The 18,404-nt window shown below is 43.8% G+C and overlaps 1 protein-coding gene across 2 annotated transcripts in view; it reads right to left on the bottom strand.

Moving 5' to 3' along the window:
* Positions 1–18,404, bottom strand: part of SFMBT1 (Scm like with four mbt domains 1) — a 62,178-nt gene that overhangs the window by 17,659 nt on the left and 26,115 nt on the right. For both annotated transcript variants that reach the window (XM_052678391.1, XM_052678392.1), the window contains exons 2-8: positions 15,005–15,160; positions 9,536–9,630; positions 4,859–5,099; positions 4,478–4,566; positions 3,058–3,304; positions 1,666–1,763; positions 561–662 (exon numbers count right to left, since the gene is read on the bottom strand). In XM_052678391.1, the coding sequence (XP_052534351.1) occupies positions 561–662; positions 1,666–1,763; positions 3,058–3,304; positions 4,478–4,566; positions 4,859–5,099; positions 9,536–9,630; positions 15,005–15,032 (900 nt within the window). In that variant the 5' untranslated portion in view covers positions 15,033–15,160. The remainder of the gene's footprint in view (positions 1–560; positions 663–1,665; positions 1,764–3,057; positions 3,305–4,477; positions 4,567–4,858; positions 5,100–9,535; positions 9,631–15,004; positions 15,161–18,404) is intronic.

Raw genomic sequence — 18,404 nt, 5'->3', positions numbered from 1 at the left:
AGAAATATTCTCTCAGATCCATACAAAAAAAATTTAAAATAAGCTCTGGGTTTATGTTGTAGAGCAATATTTTGAAAGCAGGTCTCTTCCAGAACCTTTTACTTGTTTATTAACACAAGAAAAGAGAAGCTGTTCAAAAATTCTGTTTGAAATCTGATTATGGTGTGGAGTTTTAATTTTAGCTTCTAAATCCACGTGTGGGCTCTTGTTTAAGGTGAGACCACTTAAATTTCAGAGCTTATACATAGGAACGACATTAACTTCTGCAAAAACAAAACAACAAAACAAATCTTCAGTCAGACACTCTGATTATGAAGGACCATACCCTGTTTTAAAAACCCAGGTTTGACAACGTCAGTTATTCGATCCTTTGAGCTTCTCTATTTATGGAATTTTTCCCATCCTTTGGCAGCTAATACTTATACTTACTACATCAAAGAGTTTATTAGACATCTAGTTTGAGGTTTTAAGATCATCAGTTAAGGAGAATTTCCAGATCTTGTGTTCACAAGGAGCAACTGAACTGAATCTCGGCAGGACAATTTAGAGAACCCTGGTACCTTGAGAACTGTGGCAGGAGAGATTACAAAGGGAGCCGATGGGTCCACAGCTTCTAACTTCATGCCTTCAGAGAATGAATGCACTCCAATCACAGGTTTCTCCTGAAAGATCAAGTTTCAGAATCCTTACCTGCCTTTCTTCAATAGAAAAGACCAACTTCATGAATTCAACTGAAGTAGACAACCTGACTTTTTATTGGTTCATCTGATGAAAGTAATCTGTCAGAGTACCAGCAACATCTCTACAATAAAAAGGCCAGCTGGTGATACCTGAGACTGATAGTTTTCTATGAGTTTCTACTCATAGTTCCAAAGATTCCCTCCTTGGACGTTCTCTACACACAATCAAGATTTCACAGTGCAAAGTGATCTGATAAGAACATACAAATCCTTTTTTTCCCCACTTCAGCACTCATGAGCTGGACTAAAAGAGAACTAAAGCAGTCTTCACTTCCACCTTAACAGAAGCTAACAGAGTTCCTGCTCCAGAGAGTTGGCTGTTCTGTGCAAGATTCAACAAACTGAAGAGCAACACCACCTCCTCTTTTGTTTATGGACCCAAATGAAGCTGAGAAAATGGAGCTAAGGACTAAATTGATATTCCTACTTCTCAAAATATGTCAGTTTTTTTGATTTTTTTTTTCCACTCAATGTAAAATTCAGACTTACTAGCAACATTTACTAACTCAGGATCTAAGAGAATCCATTATGTAGCATATATAACTCTACCAGGTTACATTTTAGATGTCACATGTTAAACTTTCCAATGTACTCAAATATTTAGGAGTGAGATCAGATCAGAGGATCAGAACAAGGGTTTTTTCCCAGCATGACAAGTAAGGCTCACATAATTGCAATGGGTGCATTGTCTAACTTCACAAGAACAGGATCACAGTCTGACTTTTTATTTATTCCACTTCATTTTCAATGAGAGGAGGAAAGAGGAAAGTTTAAACGAACAAAGCAAAAACAAAAATAAATTTAAAAAACCATCCAAAACATAGAAGAAATTTTGCACAGTGACTGACTTCCCTGAATAATTTCTTAGGAATACAGCATTTTGTGGTATAATTCACAGCATTCTATTTCAATATTGTGTCTTTACCTTAAAGAGATCTGTAGGAACCGACGACTCTTCTTCCTCCTCTTTTACCTTCTTCAGGATTTCTTGCCAATCTGCTTCACTTTTCAAAGACCTAATGGCTTAAGTAAAAAGAATGGGAAATAGTGTATGAAGTGACCATCTTCATTCCTTCCCCTCAGAAAATGGATGCAGTGATACCAAAAGTTTGATTTGTGTCCCTTAAGTGTTACATTCATATCTGCTCAGAATCTGTGCAAGTATCTTCATTCTTAGAAACTTCCAGCTTGGTGAGACTTTTGGAAATGTTACAAGAAGGGACTGTAGTCAAACACTGCATCACCAGTGTGGGGCCCAGTCTTGTCTTTCTTAGAAAACATTAACTGTCACATCAACCCTGAGGAAAACTGCTGCAGAAATGTATGACCAGAAAACTGGATAATATTAGTTTGTTCTAGGCTTGAGAAAGGAGATGTCTGAACAAATCACTGAATCACAGAACACCCTGCGCTGGAAGGGATCCACAAGGAACTTCAGTTCCAACTCCTGTCTTCACACAGGATCACTCAAAAATCAAACCAGGTATCTGACAGTCCCAGCTGTTACTCCTTCAATAACTGCAGATCCCACACCTCTCTATAGCAGGGGAATTACTTTTACTAGCACCATGCACAATGGATCCCTGAAGTCAAGTCTGTAAGGACAGACGTAAAAAGGAAACAAGTCTACTAATTAGATTGAAATCAAAACCTAAATGTTTTTAAAAAACATTATTCACTCAGGTAGTGCTGTGAAATCCACTCATCTGGTTCCTATCAGTGATGTGGTGTACCCTCACTACCCTCATTTCAGCAGAAATTGGTCAACCATGAGCAAAGGCAGAGTCATTTCAGTTTAAGCAGTCTGGATTTTATCAGCATGATTTTTTCCTTATGCTCCACTCCCCCTCTGACCAATCCTCTGTACCCTTTTCCACACAGGGCACACATTTATAAGGACATTTTCGTATGATGTAAGACCTCTTTTGAGAGAGCCTGAAGTATTCTCCTAGACTTCAAGTCCCAACTGTGAAAGCTCCCATTAAGCAGTACCTCAACAACTGATTACCTTTTCCCCCACGTACAGGAATACAAACTAAAAAATAACCGTAGAGGCCCATTCCTCAGACCTTCCCTTCCCACACACAGAAAGTTTCAACAGGCAAAACCATTTAGCAATTTTTAAATGAGTGAGTGAAAAGTCTTGTAGGACTATTAGTGCTGTTTTCACTTAGTTCTTATTAGGAATAGTATTTGACAGATCATATAATGATTATTTGACCATCGTATGCATCCAGAACATGCATTTAGAGCACCAGAGTGGCAGGAGTATTCCCCAATCTTTCTCACCATGTAAAAGATGAAAGTTTTGAAGTACCTAAAGGCGGTTGCAGGTTATATCCATTTTGAGTCGCCCATCCCACTTGATGAAGGAAAGGATCCAAGTAGAAGACCCACTGGTCAAACTTGTCAGAATCCTCCAGCCCTTCGTATCGCAACTTGAGTCTCCCACCAACATTTTCTACCACAGTGACAATCCAGGCCTCCAGGGCATCCCGGGAGTTCTGGAGCTCCAGTCGGGAGCCTGGTGCAATGAGATCCAATGGATTTTTCCCTCTGTGAAGCTATAGAAAGAGAACAAGAAAATAAAGTCAATTATTACAACAGAACTCAAAAACCCTGAACTTCCACTTTTGTTCTGTCCCTTACCCACATTCTTTTGGAATAAATCAGGTATCAGCACACAAGCAAAGAAAGTCACATCCTTACTTCCACACAGGACAACAGAATTGAGTGTTTAGAATCTCTGGTGCTTGCATCAGAGTTTCTGTACTGTCTGTTCTGTGCAATCACACATTTCACTTAAATGCTGTTTATCATTTTCAGAAGCATTATGCCTTATATATGCAAGGTTTGGAGTAAACATGAATAGTTCCTTGTTAACTCATCTAGCATACAAAGAAGACTGGACAGAAAAGATGCACAGATAAAAGTGTTAATTTTGAGGAAGACATCAATAGTACTCTCCCAAAAAAAGGTGTTGCATACTTAACTAGCAGACACTAATAATGAGGTGACCAAGTACTGTTTTAGGTTCAGAGAAGGACAACTTAACTAGCAAAGTTTAAAGATTTAAGTGAAACAATAATTTGTCCACTAGTGAAAAATAAAAAATTAATGATAGCAGTCAGCTCAGAAAGGGAACAACCTGAATGCCCGATAAATAAAGGATGATTTCCTCATAGTTGTATAAAGGAGGACTAGAATAGAAGGAAGACTGAAACCTAAGGAAATTTGAAAAAGGTCTTTCTTCTGATAGGGCTTATGAACATTTCACATTAATTCTATCAGGAGGAAGTTTTTCACTCAGAGGAACAGGTTGCCCAAGGAGGCTGTGGATGCCCCATCCCTGCAGGCATTCAAGGCCAGGCTGGATGTGGCTCTGGGCAGCCTGGGCTGCTGGTTGGCGACCTGCACACAGCAGGGGGTTGGAACTGGATGAGCACTGTGCTCCTTTGCAACCCAGGCCATTCTAGGATTCTGTGAACAGGACAGACAGTCCAAACCAGCAGTGAAAAGTTTATTCATTATAAACTTATTATAAGTTTATTTATATAGCACAACACTATCAAAACAATGCAATGCAAATAGGAAATGTTAAGTTCAGCAGCATACTACGTTGCTCCTAAAACTTAAGGAAAAAAAAAAAAGGAAAAAAAAAAAAAAGGAACTGAATCTGAATAGTAACAAGGGGAAAAAAAAACGAAAACCAAAATGTAGCATATTCAAGCACTTACCCCCTCCAGCAGGTTAGCAGGGGCACTGCATGCTCCTTTCAGCACTTGCTGAAGGAATTCCTCCTGATCAGGTATCTTGTCTTTGATACCTAGTGAAAAAATAAGTAAAAGCAATAGGATTTAGTGGGTTTAAATGAGCAACAAGCCCCTGAGTAAACCTAAGTCCACTTCTGAAATCAAGCTAAGAACTCTCTCTGGTGGAAGAGTAGCATCCTACTGAAAGTCACGGGGTTTCCAAAAACTTGACAGACAACCTCACCTCCTCATCAGAGCAAAACCACATTCTCCTCATAAAAGCAACTATGAAGACAAGGCTTACAAAGGACAAAAAAAAAACTTTTTGTTTTATTTACCTCCCTCTTCTGCACATGGAGGCATTACCTTCAGGCACTTTGAGAACCTTCTCGTTCTGCTCACACCAGCCGATGGGGTGCAAGTCAGCTGTCATGATGTCACACCAGAAGTCAGCCTTGCGATCCTCCCCGTAACCATCGTAGCGCAACAGGAGCAGCTGCCCGCAGGTAGTGATGATGGTGGCCACCCAGTAGGTGTTTTGGTCAGACTTGACAGCAACCTCCAGCTTCATACCAGGTGCAAAACCATTCTGCAAACTTGTGTCCACCTGAAGAGAAAGATCATCACACCTGAGCACCTCCCAGAACTTTGGGGAGAGAACATTTCAGATGCATTCGTCAGCAAAGGCCCTCAAGTCAAATGCCATTCAGTCTCCTCAGAGGAACCACCTCATCACACCGTGTGACCCAAATCAGACTGAAAACCGAATCTGCATTAATGGAACCTCCTCTGCATTTCAGAGTATCCTTCCAACCTTTGCTTAACAAAGGTTGCTTTGCAAGGCATCTCCCTGCTCCAGACAGCACCTCACCCACCACTGAAAAGCTTTCTAACTCACAGCTCGTCTGCCAAGCTAGACAAAAATCAAGGTCACACTCACCCACACAGGCTTCTTGTGTTAAACTATTTCTTTCAGCTTCTTTGTGCTAAGAGTCTACTTAAAATAAATACATACGCTTTAATTAATGATAGCACTGTCTCTGCTACCATGCTTAAGAAGGCATGAACCTGCACAAATTGCAGAGTGAGGACATTTACAGTCTCTAACAATCTAAATAATTGTGTGCAACACTGTTACATGAATGCTTAGATTAATAAAAGCTTAAGTGATTTTTCAGTGAGTTTCCGTCTAGGCAATAGCTAAGTGCTGAACAGTGAATGCACTTCATGTGTGCAGGTGAGGAATCCAACTGCCCAGCACTCCGATACTGAAATGTCAACTTAAAAAGGAAATGCAACACACCAACTTCCTCACCCCACTAGCTTTTGCAAGCTCACACACTCCTGAAAGGGCAGAAGGACCCTGCACTGCTCCCATTAAAGCAAGTTCCCAAGCCACGTTCAGTTCCACAGCCTCAGTCATAATTAAAAGTCGGACACGTCGATCTCCTGTTCTCAGCCAAATGTAACTGGTGCTTGTGCTCTTCAGTGGCCCCAAATTCCATTTCTTTTTTGAGTCAGCTGCAAGGAAGGCTCTTGGTATGATGCAGATGTGGAAGCTGTTTTTTGGGTTATTTATTACCAGTGCTGTGCTGACAGCTCAGTAACTGCCATAGCTGTTATAGTCTCATCATCCAGCACATACTGGTTTGCTAAAAATAAAACTAAGAAAACCACAGCAGGAAGAAAAGCACATGAGGCTGTTGTTAACTGTTTACACCCTTTAGGTTAATATCCACCATGTGGAGAACCCCCTTCATAAAAACAGAATCAGCAGAACACAATATCTGCAGACTACCTGAAGTGCTGTTTCAGAGGCAACTTCTTCAGAAGGATAACTGCCTTGCTGAAGAGATTTTCATTATTTATCTTGCACTCTGACCCCAAGAGAAAAGCCACAGTGACACAAAGCCTGAGAACCGAGCAGTCGATGCAGCTCTCTCTAGCTGAGCCTCCAGCAAAGCCTCACGAACTGTACTGCAGGAAACCAGCAGCAGCAGATGGAGCTATCCCTGAAGTCAGTCGCGTTCTTCAGATGGTTTCACCTATGATCCCAGCAGATGAAGCAGAGCCCAAGAAGTCAGCACCCCCTCCTGGCAGCTGGGCAAGATAACACCACCGACTAACTGATAGATAACTGTACGCACATCACATTGCAGAAAGGAATTAGGAAGAGCATTAAATAGTCCCAGAGAAAGTGTACTTAAGGTAGGATGACAGCACTGGCATCAGTACAACTCCAGGTATTTGCTAAGCTCTGCCTTCTGCCAGATCATACGCAAAAACAGTCCCTTGAATCTTAACACTGTTTAAATTTTAAAATGCAAACAAATTAAACATTAGAACATGTTTAACTTGAGAGAACAGCTTACATTTTCCAATGCCTCTTACTCCTGGTGAGAGCAAAACATTCAAAACTAATGCAAGCTCCCATCAGCACAGCTAGTACTTTGCTAACACAGGCTGTGTCATCATGGGTTACATTTCCCAACCTGCTTTGTGTGCTCCCTTGTGCTGTGGGTGAAGTATTTCTCACCCACCGCTCATAATGGCAGGCTCTCACAGTTTCAAAAGAACAAAACAAAGCCTTAAGCCCCCATCCAAAATTTATTTCAAGTCAATACCAGCCCATTTTTCTTGTGCCAGCATTATTCTTCAGCTTAGTGTTTTTCACTCCTCCTTTTTAAAAGTACAAAAGTCGCTCCCTCCCAGCTCTCCTGGCATTAGATTACAGAAATGTGTCCCTCTCCCAGGGAAGCACCAAGCAGCAGGAGGCTCCAGCAGGAGGGATGGGGCTCCAGCACTGGGCCTGCAGCGCTCTGCTCTGAGCCTCTCCTGCACCGTATCCTGCAGTCACACAGCCATATATACAGCTTCACCAGACAGGCTGCCGCTGCCTACCAGGAGGCACTGAGCTCGCCCTCCTCCACCTTTTCTACACAGGTGCCTTCTAATGGACAGCAGGAACCTTGAGAGCAGGGCCTCACACTGTCGAATTTCTCTGAGCAGCAAGATGTAGGTGATGTGACAGTGCCATAAATGCCCCCCCCTTCTCTGCTGGGCAGTTCTGGGTCAGCATTCACCTCCATTTTTTTTGCCAAGTGTATTACAGAGAATATTAAGGCTGGCCTTCATCGATCCTAAGGGAACTCTGCTACTTTGATAGTCCACAACTGACAGTCCACAGCCGGGCCTTATTCTCAGCTCTTTTATGCCCCCATGCAGGCCCTGACAGCCTGAGCCCCTGGGCAGCCCCTCTCTAGGGCAGGTTTCCCCTCCAGAGGGCTCCCAGTGCAACACAGCAGCATGGGATGACGCTGCTGCACCCATCCTGATCCACAGAGAGCTCTCTGTGCCTCTATTACTTACATCAGCAAAACCGTGCAGTGTTCTACACAAGTAGGGAATCATCCCAACCAAAGATGTGGATTTTTTTTTAAACCTAGTTCGATGTAGGTCACTCCAAACGTAATGCCTCCCATTTATTTCCGTGGAAACTACAACATACAAAGAGCACAATAATGCTATTTGATATAGCAAATTCTTAGCTACAAAATACTGTTCTTCAATATAATCACCATCATCATTGAAGCATTTTTGCCAGTGATGAGCAAGAGCCTGCATGCTGCTTATAACAACCTGTGTCAGCGAGGTGACCGCAGTTGCTATTACCATTGCTGAAACACACCACTCACCCATCACTGCTCACATCCACATAAGGAATGATCCCTAAACATTCAGCAAGTGTCAACGAATGTCAATGGGTGCCATTTTTTTGGCACGGAAGAAATAAATTTCACACCTATGCTTCTTACACACTTCCATGTCAGACGCCATTCTATCAGAGTGCTCCTCTGCTGTCATCTGTCACATGGTGACAAAATGACACACACAGTATAGGCAGGAAGGTTCAGCTCTACTGCCATCCCACCAACACCAGCCTCTGATGTCATGGGCCAACATAATAAAATAGGAGGCGTTACTTTTGGAGCAGCCCTCATGTTCCTTTTGCCCACGAAGACACTGGTGGGAGCTCTTGTTTGGCACAGGGCAGCAGGCAGGGGTGTCAGAGTCATTCTGACTGTGTCTCCTACTGATGACTGAAATACAGTCACCGTGTTAATTCCCTTGACCATGACAGTAAGGTTGGTGGGCTGGTGTGACAATTAAGCGACAAGGACAGGCTTCTGTAAGAGATACCAAACAAGGTAAAGCAGACCAGAGAGGCAGACAGATGGCAGTCCTGCTACAACATGCCCCTGCTCTACTTTCACGCCATTCCTCAGCACTTCTGCTTGCTCTTGCTAGAGCCTCGATAAACCAACAAAAGCCAAGGCAAATGTAAGGTCTCTCCCCTCCAGAAATGAGAGGTCTGAAAGCCTACACTGAATGAACAACTTACAGTTACAGTGTATGGAAGAATCTCAGCAAAACGTCCATTTACTGAGCATCTTTACTAGGTATTCAAAGGCAAAGCCAAGACTTTGTCCTACTCATTACACTTTCTGATCAGTATTCTAACTACTGCAGTCAAGCGTATGGTGGAGCTATTATTTCTCCTTGGCCTCCTTGAGAACCGCCACTGAAATGCTCTTTGAGAGCACACCTGAATTCTGCTTTTTGCTATTCAAGAATTATGGCAACATCTGTCTGAAGTGCAGCCACTCTACTGCAGTTGGCAAGGAGAAATCCCTCAGAGGAAACCTAGACCAGCACCTGTTCAGGCTTCATGAGAAAAACCAAGCTTATGCTCTGGTGCAGAAAAGACTAGGAGCCTTTCTGCACCTGGGCCATTAATGGGGTCACTCTGTGCTACTCTGCTCTGTTCAGAATGGAAGGCAAGAAATAATAATAAAAAAGGTGAAATTCCAAATTTCCCATTCCTCTAAGAAGCATAATTTAATGAATCTTCCAGATTTCAGTACATCAGTAAATCCAGATTTCCAGTACATTCAGTACATCACTCATTCAAAGAAACCTTCAACATTCAGTGCATAAAAAAGTGATGCTGAAGACAGTAAGTAAAGACATTCCCTTACTCACATGTTTAAAAGACCCATGAGGGGCTGCAACCGCTCCTGTGTCTTCTAGATACTCATCCCAACTGAATTCCATGTCTTCCACACCAGAACCAGCATCTGGAAGAGAAGCCAAACACCTTCAGCAACCTGTCAGCTTAAGTACGGGGCTACTAAGAACTTCAGCAAAGATGACTTCATTTCTAGGTGACTGACCACAGAAGTGTGCAATGGATTTCAGTTATGCAACTCGCAGCAGATAACGCTGTTTCACCTTCACTTGTATGTGACACTTTAAGTTGGATTTGTGCTGAAATAGTGAGACCTTGGGTATTTTGGTTAAGCACAAAATATTTACACACCTAAGCGAGGGGAGTATGGGGTAAGTTCTGTATCTGTTCCAACAAATAATTAGGGCAAGACTGACAATTCTGGGCATACCAGACCTTCAAAGAATTGAATGAAAAACCACCCCAGAAAATGCAATACCATAAGTGGTTTGAAATGAAAAAGAATTGCAATAAGACTCCTCTCTTTTTTTAAGCTGGAAGGTTATTTACTTCGGTGTTAAAAGGCACCAAAAGCAAAGAGAAGAATTCAAGGTAGTTTTAAGAAACACAGCTCTGAACAATTGAAATCAAGAGCTTTCAAGTGGGTCATTAAAAATACCAGCTCATAAAGTATAACAGCTTCTTCAAAGCAAGAAAACCTATTTCTAGAGATATTTAAAGCCAAAATGGGCTAAACCCACTCAAGCCATAATTGTACATTCACGCTATCAGGAAAGAGAGCACCTGTAGTGTGAGCTGTGTGCTCCCCTTTAGCCACATTTTCTATCACTATTACCACACCTGCTCCTCCTCACAGTCTCCCCTTCAGCTCCTGGCTCACCTCCCTGTTCCCCCTTCCACTGCGTTCTCTCTGATGTGCAAACCCACCCACTGAGAGCCCCAGCAGGGTAGATTTGGACCCCTATTCTGTTCAATGTGCTGCCACGCTGTTTTTTCTCTGGCTGGCACAGTGTGGGATGACAAGGGAGGCTTGCTGCCACTCTATGCAAGGAGCAGCTTTAAGCTAAACACAAAACAACAGCTTCAGTAATGAAAAGGAACAGCAGTGACGTGAGACGCAAGCAAAGCTTTTCATTTCCACACAATCCTACAGCCTGCTCCAGAGCCACCTGTGAACAAACACGAGGTGCTCACCCTGTGTACAAGGGCACCAACCCCTGCTTTATGTATAAGAACAGAAATCTGCGTGTGTTGGACACGCAGGAGAGCTCAGTGCCATAACATTCCCCACACTCCCAGCTTGTATCAGGACAGGTGGAAACTCCTCTTGGAAGGAGTAGCAGCGGGAAACACTAAGTGTCCAAAGAAGGGATGAGATACTGTTACACGCCATTATCTGAGCCGTGGGCACTGCAAGATCTGCCAAGCACGCTCCACAGCACTTCTTACCTCTTGAACAGAGAGGGGCAAATGTTTGCCCAAAGTTTGACCAGCTTTCAATCATTTAAAACCTGCAAGTCCTCAGACTTCAAATTCATGTTACGCTCATCTTTGACTCTCACTGTAATTCTAGGAATGGCCAATTGCTAAATTCAGAAATGCACCTTCAAATTGTGCTGTTTGCTGATGACAGTGCCTGTTTTAGGGGTGGCTCTTATCACTCCCCAGCCCAGCATCACTTCCCTTTATTTTCAGATTGGCCTCCTCTAATCATCATCCATTTGATGGGATACCTTCTTAACTTACTGAAGAAACAGACCTGGAAAAGGACAAAAGTAATCCTAGTTCACAGATTCCGGGGGAGCGAAGAGGGCCAGGCACAGAGCACAGCTGCTTGCAAACCAGCATGAAGCGGGGCGAAGCTCTGGCTGCACGTCATCCCAAGGATAACCTAACCTCACTGCAAAGCCAGGGTACGATTGCTTAACTCGTTAGAACATAATATAGCCATAAAAATGCTTACGTTCAGGAAATGGGACGAAACTTCAGCTCAAAGCAAGCACTTGTGAGCAGCCCGGCACAGGCCTGCTGGCTGCTGCCCCCACCTCCCACCAGCTCCCACCCCAGGCACAGCGGCCACAGCCCATCTCACAGCACCGCTCCCAGCCCCATATACATTCCCACACCAAGAGAGCCACATCCTGCCAGGTCTCTGCCATGGTCAGAAGGGCCCAATGTGGCCAAACCCCACCAGCACTCAGCTTCTCTGGAAACTGGTTTGCCACAGGAAGAAAAAAGACACCAAAATTCTTGCTCAATGCTCACTTCCAAGATGAACACTTTCCACCCTCTGTTCTAGAGGATTTCCTTGCGGGGTCAGAGGTCTTCTTTTGATTGAAAAAAGCACCCAGAGCTTTTGCCACCCTTCTCAGCCCATTCTGCCTTCACTGACACACAGGTAGGGCTCTGCAGTTGGATGAGGCTGGGCTCTCAGCCTTGCACCTCGACCATTCAGCCTCACAAAGGGAAGTTCAGGTGCCCTTAGGATGGTCCTGCAGATGTGTGAAATCTCAGAAATACACTATCTGTTTTCTGTACCCAACTGCAGAAACACTTCCAGATGTGGCAAAGCACTGCCCCCACAGCAGGGCTGGCTGGAAATCAGGGTTAGATCCCGTCCCTTCACTGCTCACCAGCAGAACAGCTAAGGCAGGGCAGGGCCCCATTCCAGAGGAGGCTCTGACCCATTCTATTACTGCATTCTACCAGCCCCAGCAGCTCAGCTCCATTCAGTGGGTGAGCAGATCCTGGGGCACACAGAGGATCTCTTAAATCAAGCTGCATCCCTGAGGGCCTGCATTAAACATCCAAATCAATCCAAGCTCAAACGACCCAGGGAAATGTCAGGAATTTACAGCAGCAACTCACTTCTGCCATGACAAAACTTGCAGTTTAGGATGACAGATGACAACAAGGAAAAACATGTTCAGCCCATTTAATCTTAAAGCACAATTGCTTCAAGTAATGCTGTATATACACGTATGTGTATGTTCTCTCTCTCTCTCTCTCTCTCTCTCTCTCTCTCTCCACATCCTTCATTGCTTACAAGTCCCAAATGAGTCCAGCTTCTCACTATGCAGTGGGACAAATTGTTCTGCACCAGCCGGATGGCTGAAGCACAGGTTACTTCGGTGGCAAAGCACAACAGTGGCAAAGGCAGGGAGAGAAACCAGATGCCGTTCTCATCCCTATGGCCTCACCATACAACCGGCTTTTGCTCGTAAAGCTTTCAAATCAAGCTTACTTGTTTTGCAAGTAAAATGTGAGAAGCATCCCACAGAGCTTCTGTGGCGAATGCACAGAGAATGACTCCGGAGGGCAGGAAATCACCTGTAAGAACATTTGAAGTTCCCTTCCCATTTATCGCTGCTTCTACCAACATCATTTTCAACACCAACTCTTCCTTTCTGAATTTTACCACAAGTTATCTCCTGTTGCTCTCTGACAGGTTCAGGCAGAGAAAGAACACTGAATGGCACCATCTGGATACAAGGCAGGGGATTACTAAGAGCATTAGCCCTTACATGTACCTGAATTGAAAGGAGTGCAGGCTGCTTTGCTCCTGGGACTCAAGTTAAATTCTCCCTGCGAATAACTTTCATGCATCTTTAATGTGATTGAGTTGAAGCCTGTCATACTGGACATTTAAGTACATCCCACTGAAGTCTGCAAGAACTTCAATTTAAAGCTTACTTAAAGGTTTCTCACCCTGCAACTTAGATACACTTTGATTTTAACAGCAGTTAATCTTTTCCATCAACACCAGCTGCAAGGCCATGAATAAATAAAGGCAGGTTGGAATCTGGGCAGCTGAGGAAGTCTGTGACAGGGACAAAAGCTGTCACTTCCACTGCTAGCGCAGGAAAGCATTACAGCTAACACCCTGAGCACTGCCTGGGTCCTCATGCAGACAGCCAGCAAAGAAGCAAACAGAAAGGAACAACAAAAAGGTGGAGGGGACGTTCCAAAAACTGCTATAAAACATCAGATGGCGACATGACAAACAACAAGGAGGGAATGCTTCCCAATGAGCTGGGACTGGTCTAACTCAAGACAGCGCATAACGTATCACAGGACCACACCAAAACCACTGTGCATATGTTTACATGGGAACGCTCACTGCAACTTGTCTCTGAACTGAGCACCTAACACTCTCCTCAATTACTGTTGCTGCTTTTCACAGCTGCTTGTACTCAAACCGGATGCTAACTTCAGGAAAATTCCTGTTCAGTCATTTCAAGAAAGCGAGAAACCCTCCAAAGCTACTCCACAAGCACAGAGAGGACTGTGTGACCTCTGCAACTTTTACAGGAAGTAGAGAGGGACGTGCAGTCAGCCTGCTGCTGAGCAGCTGCACAGCTCCTTGCTGTTCTTAGCTCCAAAAACTCTTTTCCACACTACATGACAGAAGAGAGCACATTCCAGTGGCAGAGGAAACTCTGCATATTTATCCACGCTGCTTTTTCTTGCTCATTGGAGGATGCGATGCTGACAATAACCTGAGCCATTGGCTATCATTAATAATCAGAAAGCACGTTTTGGCATCAGACAGCAGGTGATATCATTCTGCCAGAAGCGCCACAGATTAAAATCATGTTTAACATTTCTTCAGTAACAGAGCAATTAGTCTTCCATAAGGTAAAAGCAGAAAGATCACTAATCATAAATTGTCTAATGAGAGGCTGCTTGTTGGACAAGTGTCAAAGGAAAGAAATGCTAATCCAATGGTTTACAGTAGTTACAGCAAATTTACTTTTTATTAACTGTCCCAATACTGAGGGTAGGGACCTTCTCAAGGAAAGTAAATTGTGGCAGGAAAAGTCAGAAAAACAGATGACCCCCCATTAGGGCATATAATCTAAGAACTCTATTTAAGAAAGCTGTTGGTGTATTCCCAGCCATCCCGGACACTCTTCTCAGCCTGGTGCTACAAGGTGAACCAAAACCTGAACTAATTTATCAAAATTTACTACTCTGTAGCAGGTTAGGAGCTGATATCCCAAGCTTATCAAAAGGGGCAGCAAGGCACATCAAAAAACCAGGACAGATTACAGTGGCACCAAATAGCTTCAATTATCTGGCTTCATACCAGCACGTGACCTTGTGAAAATATTACAAACAACACAAAGGCAAACGAGGGCACAAAAAGATAATATTAGTCACTTTGATAAGCAAATGCCTTAAAACAGTAGTGCTAAACTTTCCATAAGTTCATCTCATGCTGACATCATGAAGGGGAAAGCAGAGTTTCTAACAAATGTAATCAGCTCTGTGGGTCGTAGAATCATAGATGTCATATTTTGTTCTCCTCTAAGCCAGTGATAACTTGCTTTTGGCAAACTTAAGACCTGCAGTCAGAACGTAACTCACCATGACTGAAGCACACAACACACTATGGAGCATTCCCTGCGCTCAGGGCTGTTCCCTTTTACTTGTCAAGTATTTTGAGAACCTGTAGCCCCACAGCTGGGCCGTCCCACTACCTGCATCATGCCGCTGTTCTCCATTCATCTCCACAGCAGCCCAATGTTATTCCAAGTAGCCAGAAGCAGGAGAATCCAAAACTGTCACAGTTTAGCGGTCATGAGTTGCCTCCCACTTTAAACCCTGCTGGCAGCCAGGACATTCATGAAGGGATCCTGAAAAAAAGTAAGAAAAAATACTGTTATGAAAATCTTTATTGGCCTTGAACTACTTTTGAAATACACCAAAAGCAGTGCGCACACACAGGCAGAGCGTTCCACAGTCGTACAGTCTAAAGGTATTCCTGCCCATAATGTCCATTAGGCAAAATGAAACGATTTTTTAAACCTTCCAGATCAAACCAGCCAACCAAATAAACAAACGACAGAAGGCAGAAATACAGTCCTACACATTCCACAATGAGAACTCGTGGCTTTCAAACCTGTAAGCAGGAGATTTCTGTTGGAACCTAATCCAGCACCAAACTACTGCAATTCCTACGAGCAATTAAATCGCTTTGTTATTACTGGTAGAAAGTAAAAGGCGAGGTCTAAAGTCAGCCCACTGCAAGTGTTTTTGTCCCCACATTTTAAGCTTAGAAATGCTTTTTAAAGAAGGAAATTTTCCAACACCCTTTGCACTTCTGCTGAATGCCTGGGAAGCACTTTCTTTCTTCCCTTCTTCCCTTCTTTCCTTCTTCTCTATGTGAGGCACTAGAAGAAGCAGAGGAAGTTTCTAAAAACTTACAGACCCCTAAAAAGGCTGCAGGTTGTAAAAACAAAGGTTGCATTTCTCACTTAAACACACTTTGAGAAACTATGGTTTTCAAGAGGGAAACTGGAGACATTTGCAAAGCCTTATATTTTTCTGAGTTGTATTTACCTGGGGTATCTAAGATCACCCGAGAGTCCTCTGAGGGATTTTTTTTTCCTTTTTTTTTTGTAAGATTTTTAAAAGTATAGTAACCCCCTGCCATAACAAAGAGAAATCCTTCAGAAAGACCATTTGCTGAGCAAATGGAAACACAAAATCTGACTTCAAAACAAGCATCAGAAATGGGTGAATGTTCTCCATGATGGCAATGCTTTGGAGATGCAGCTATGATTTCACTTCTGAGATTCTAATTGGACTTGGCATAAGATGGCTACAAATGACTAAAAGATCGTTTTGCATCCCACTACAAACACCAGCAGACTTTAAGTTGCTTTCTGCAGGCTGCACTTCCATTTGTACCGACATTCAAATAAGCAAATTGTGACTAGCAGCTGGTCTGAAAAATTCTAACACCATGTTTTTTCCTTTGAAAATTTGCCCCCTTGCTAGAAATGGAAGTATCCTCAAGCAGCAGTTCTGTGAAAAGGGCCTGAGGTGCCCATGCCTGCCAGACTCCTCCCAGGTCTATCAGAGTACGCAGAGGGCAGAGAACAAATGGGGAAAAAAAATCATCCCAAAGTTCTGTAATCTGGGTTTGTGGAGGATTTCCATGGGGTAACTGTAAAATGCTGAGTGCAGCAGAATGCAAATGCTTGTGTTCTGAGCACCCAGGCTTGCGAGGTGGCCCCAGCGCACAGTTCAACTCAACTGCAAAGTGCTCCCATACAGAGCTGCTCTGCAGGCTGAGCCACAGGGTTTGGCATCAATTTCAGGGAACTGCACAGCCTGCCTGGGCTCTCCTGCATGCACCAGTCAGCTTCACTCCCACACTTTGTCCCCCTTGCTGTTACTGACCAACCAAGCAGAGGTACCAATTTCTGCCAGCTTCCACCACTTCTTCACACGCCCTTCAGCTCAGCACAGTGCAGTGCAAGCTGCAGCAGTTCCTCACCTCCCCTGCCTGAAGGTGATTTCACCCTACAGACAGCTTCAGTCTAGGCTTCTAAGGTTCCTTTTATCCTTTATGAAACAAGACTAGGAGATCAGCCTGGTGACCCTTGAGGTCCCAATCCACGCCATTCTATGATTCTATATTATGTCCTCACGTTGTGCTACAGGAAATTTGGGTTAGGAAAAATTTCTTCTCCAAGAGCGGTCAGGTGCTGCAATGGGCTGCAAGGGAGGTGGTGGAGTCACCATCCCTGGAGGCGTCCAGGAAACATTTAGATGTTGTACTGAGGGCCGTGGTTTGGTGGGGAAACACTGATGGCAGTTGGACTGGAAGATCTTGGAGGTCTTTTCCAACCTTGGCGGTTCTGTGATTCTATAACCTGCGCAAAGCTTGGCACAGCAACCACCAAACTGCTTTTTATCATTAATCAAAGTTTTTCTTGGTGACGGCCTGTAGGATGCCCATCACCTGCACACTGCTAAGACAGTGGCAGTGCTGTGACAAACACCCCATGAAGCACCCTGGCCAACAAGGTGGAGATATACCGGACAGCGCGGTCCTAACAAAATGCCCTCAAAATGTACGTGAAGTTCAAGTTATTTTCAATTTATGGTATCCAGCTCTCAGTTAACTTCTAGAATTAAAGTAGACAATATAGAAATAGCCTCATCTGGTGGTGGTTTTTTTTTTTTTTTTTTTTTTTTTTTTGTTAAACAACATTGAAGTATTTAAACATCCCCAAAATTAAGAGGCTGTTTATTTAAAAGATGCCAAACATTGGCAGCTCCTGCTGAAGCTGATTGATATTCTGCCCAGGCTGGGCAGCTATTCAGGATTCGATAAGCAGCACTGTTGTTTTCTGTACACAACAGTAAAAGCACTTGTAATTAGCACCCGCCACTGTGGATGCTTACAGTCTGGCACCCCCAAAGATTATCTTCTGATAAACCTCAAGAGGAGGGGAGCACGAGTGCTGTTGGAGCAAAGATGATTTGGAAATACTTTGGACTCCTCAGTCTCACTTCTGCATTTCAAACCTCCTTTCAGCACATGAAATATTCAGATGTTAGCAACTGGAGGCAGCATTAAAAACAGTTACAGTTCATTAAAGCCAGATGGCTCACTTGAATATGAAAAGAAATCAAACATAAGTTGGATGTTGAATTAAAGTAAATCAGCTGGCGTCTGAGACTTAATATTATTTTAAAACAAAGGCACACGAGACAGGGGGACACGCAGGACTCCCAGGGGCTGGGCAGGGCACTGCACAAGGGTCGTGTTGCAACAAATTCCTTCATGCAAAAGAATCCAGCAAAATCTCTTGCAAAGCCTTGCGTGTGCAGTGGAAGCACGGCCCGGAGCACAGCCAGGAGCACAGCCAGGAGCGCCCTGCTGCTGCATGAGATGCAGTTCCTCAGCACCTGAAACCCTTAGCTCTGCCATCGGGCTCATCCTGCAACCAGACTGTCTTGCAGCTGTCCTGTGAGCATACCTAGAGTGGGAGGAGAGGAGGTGAAGGTGCTCCCAGCCCCATGCCCACTCATACACATACATACCCATGCCCTCTCGTTTCAAGCAAATACAAATTATGCGTT

This window comes from Tympanuchus pallidicinctus, unplaced genomic scaffold (assembly GCF_026119805.1).
Source record: "Tympanuchus pallidicinctus isolate F22 unplaced genomic scaffold, pur_lepc_1.0 scaffold17, whole genome shotgun sequence".
Lineage (NCBI taxonomy): Eukaryota > Metazoa > Chordata > Aves > Galliformes > Phasianidae > Tympanuchus > Tympanuchus pallidicinctus.
This window is presented reverse-complemented; position numbering and strand designations above follow the sequence as displayed.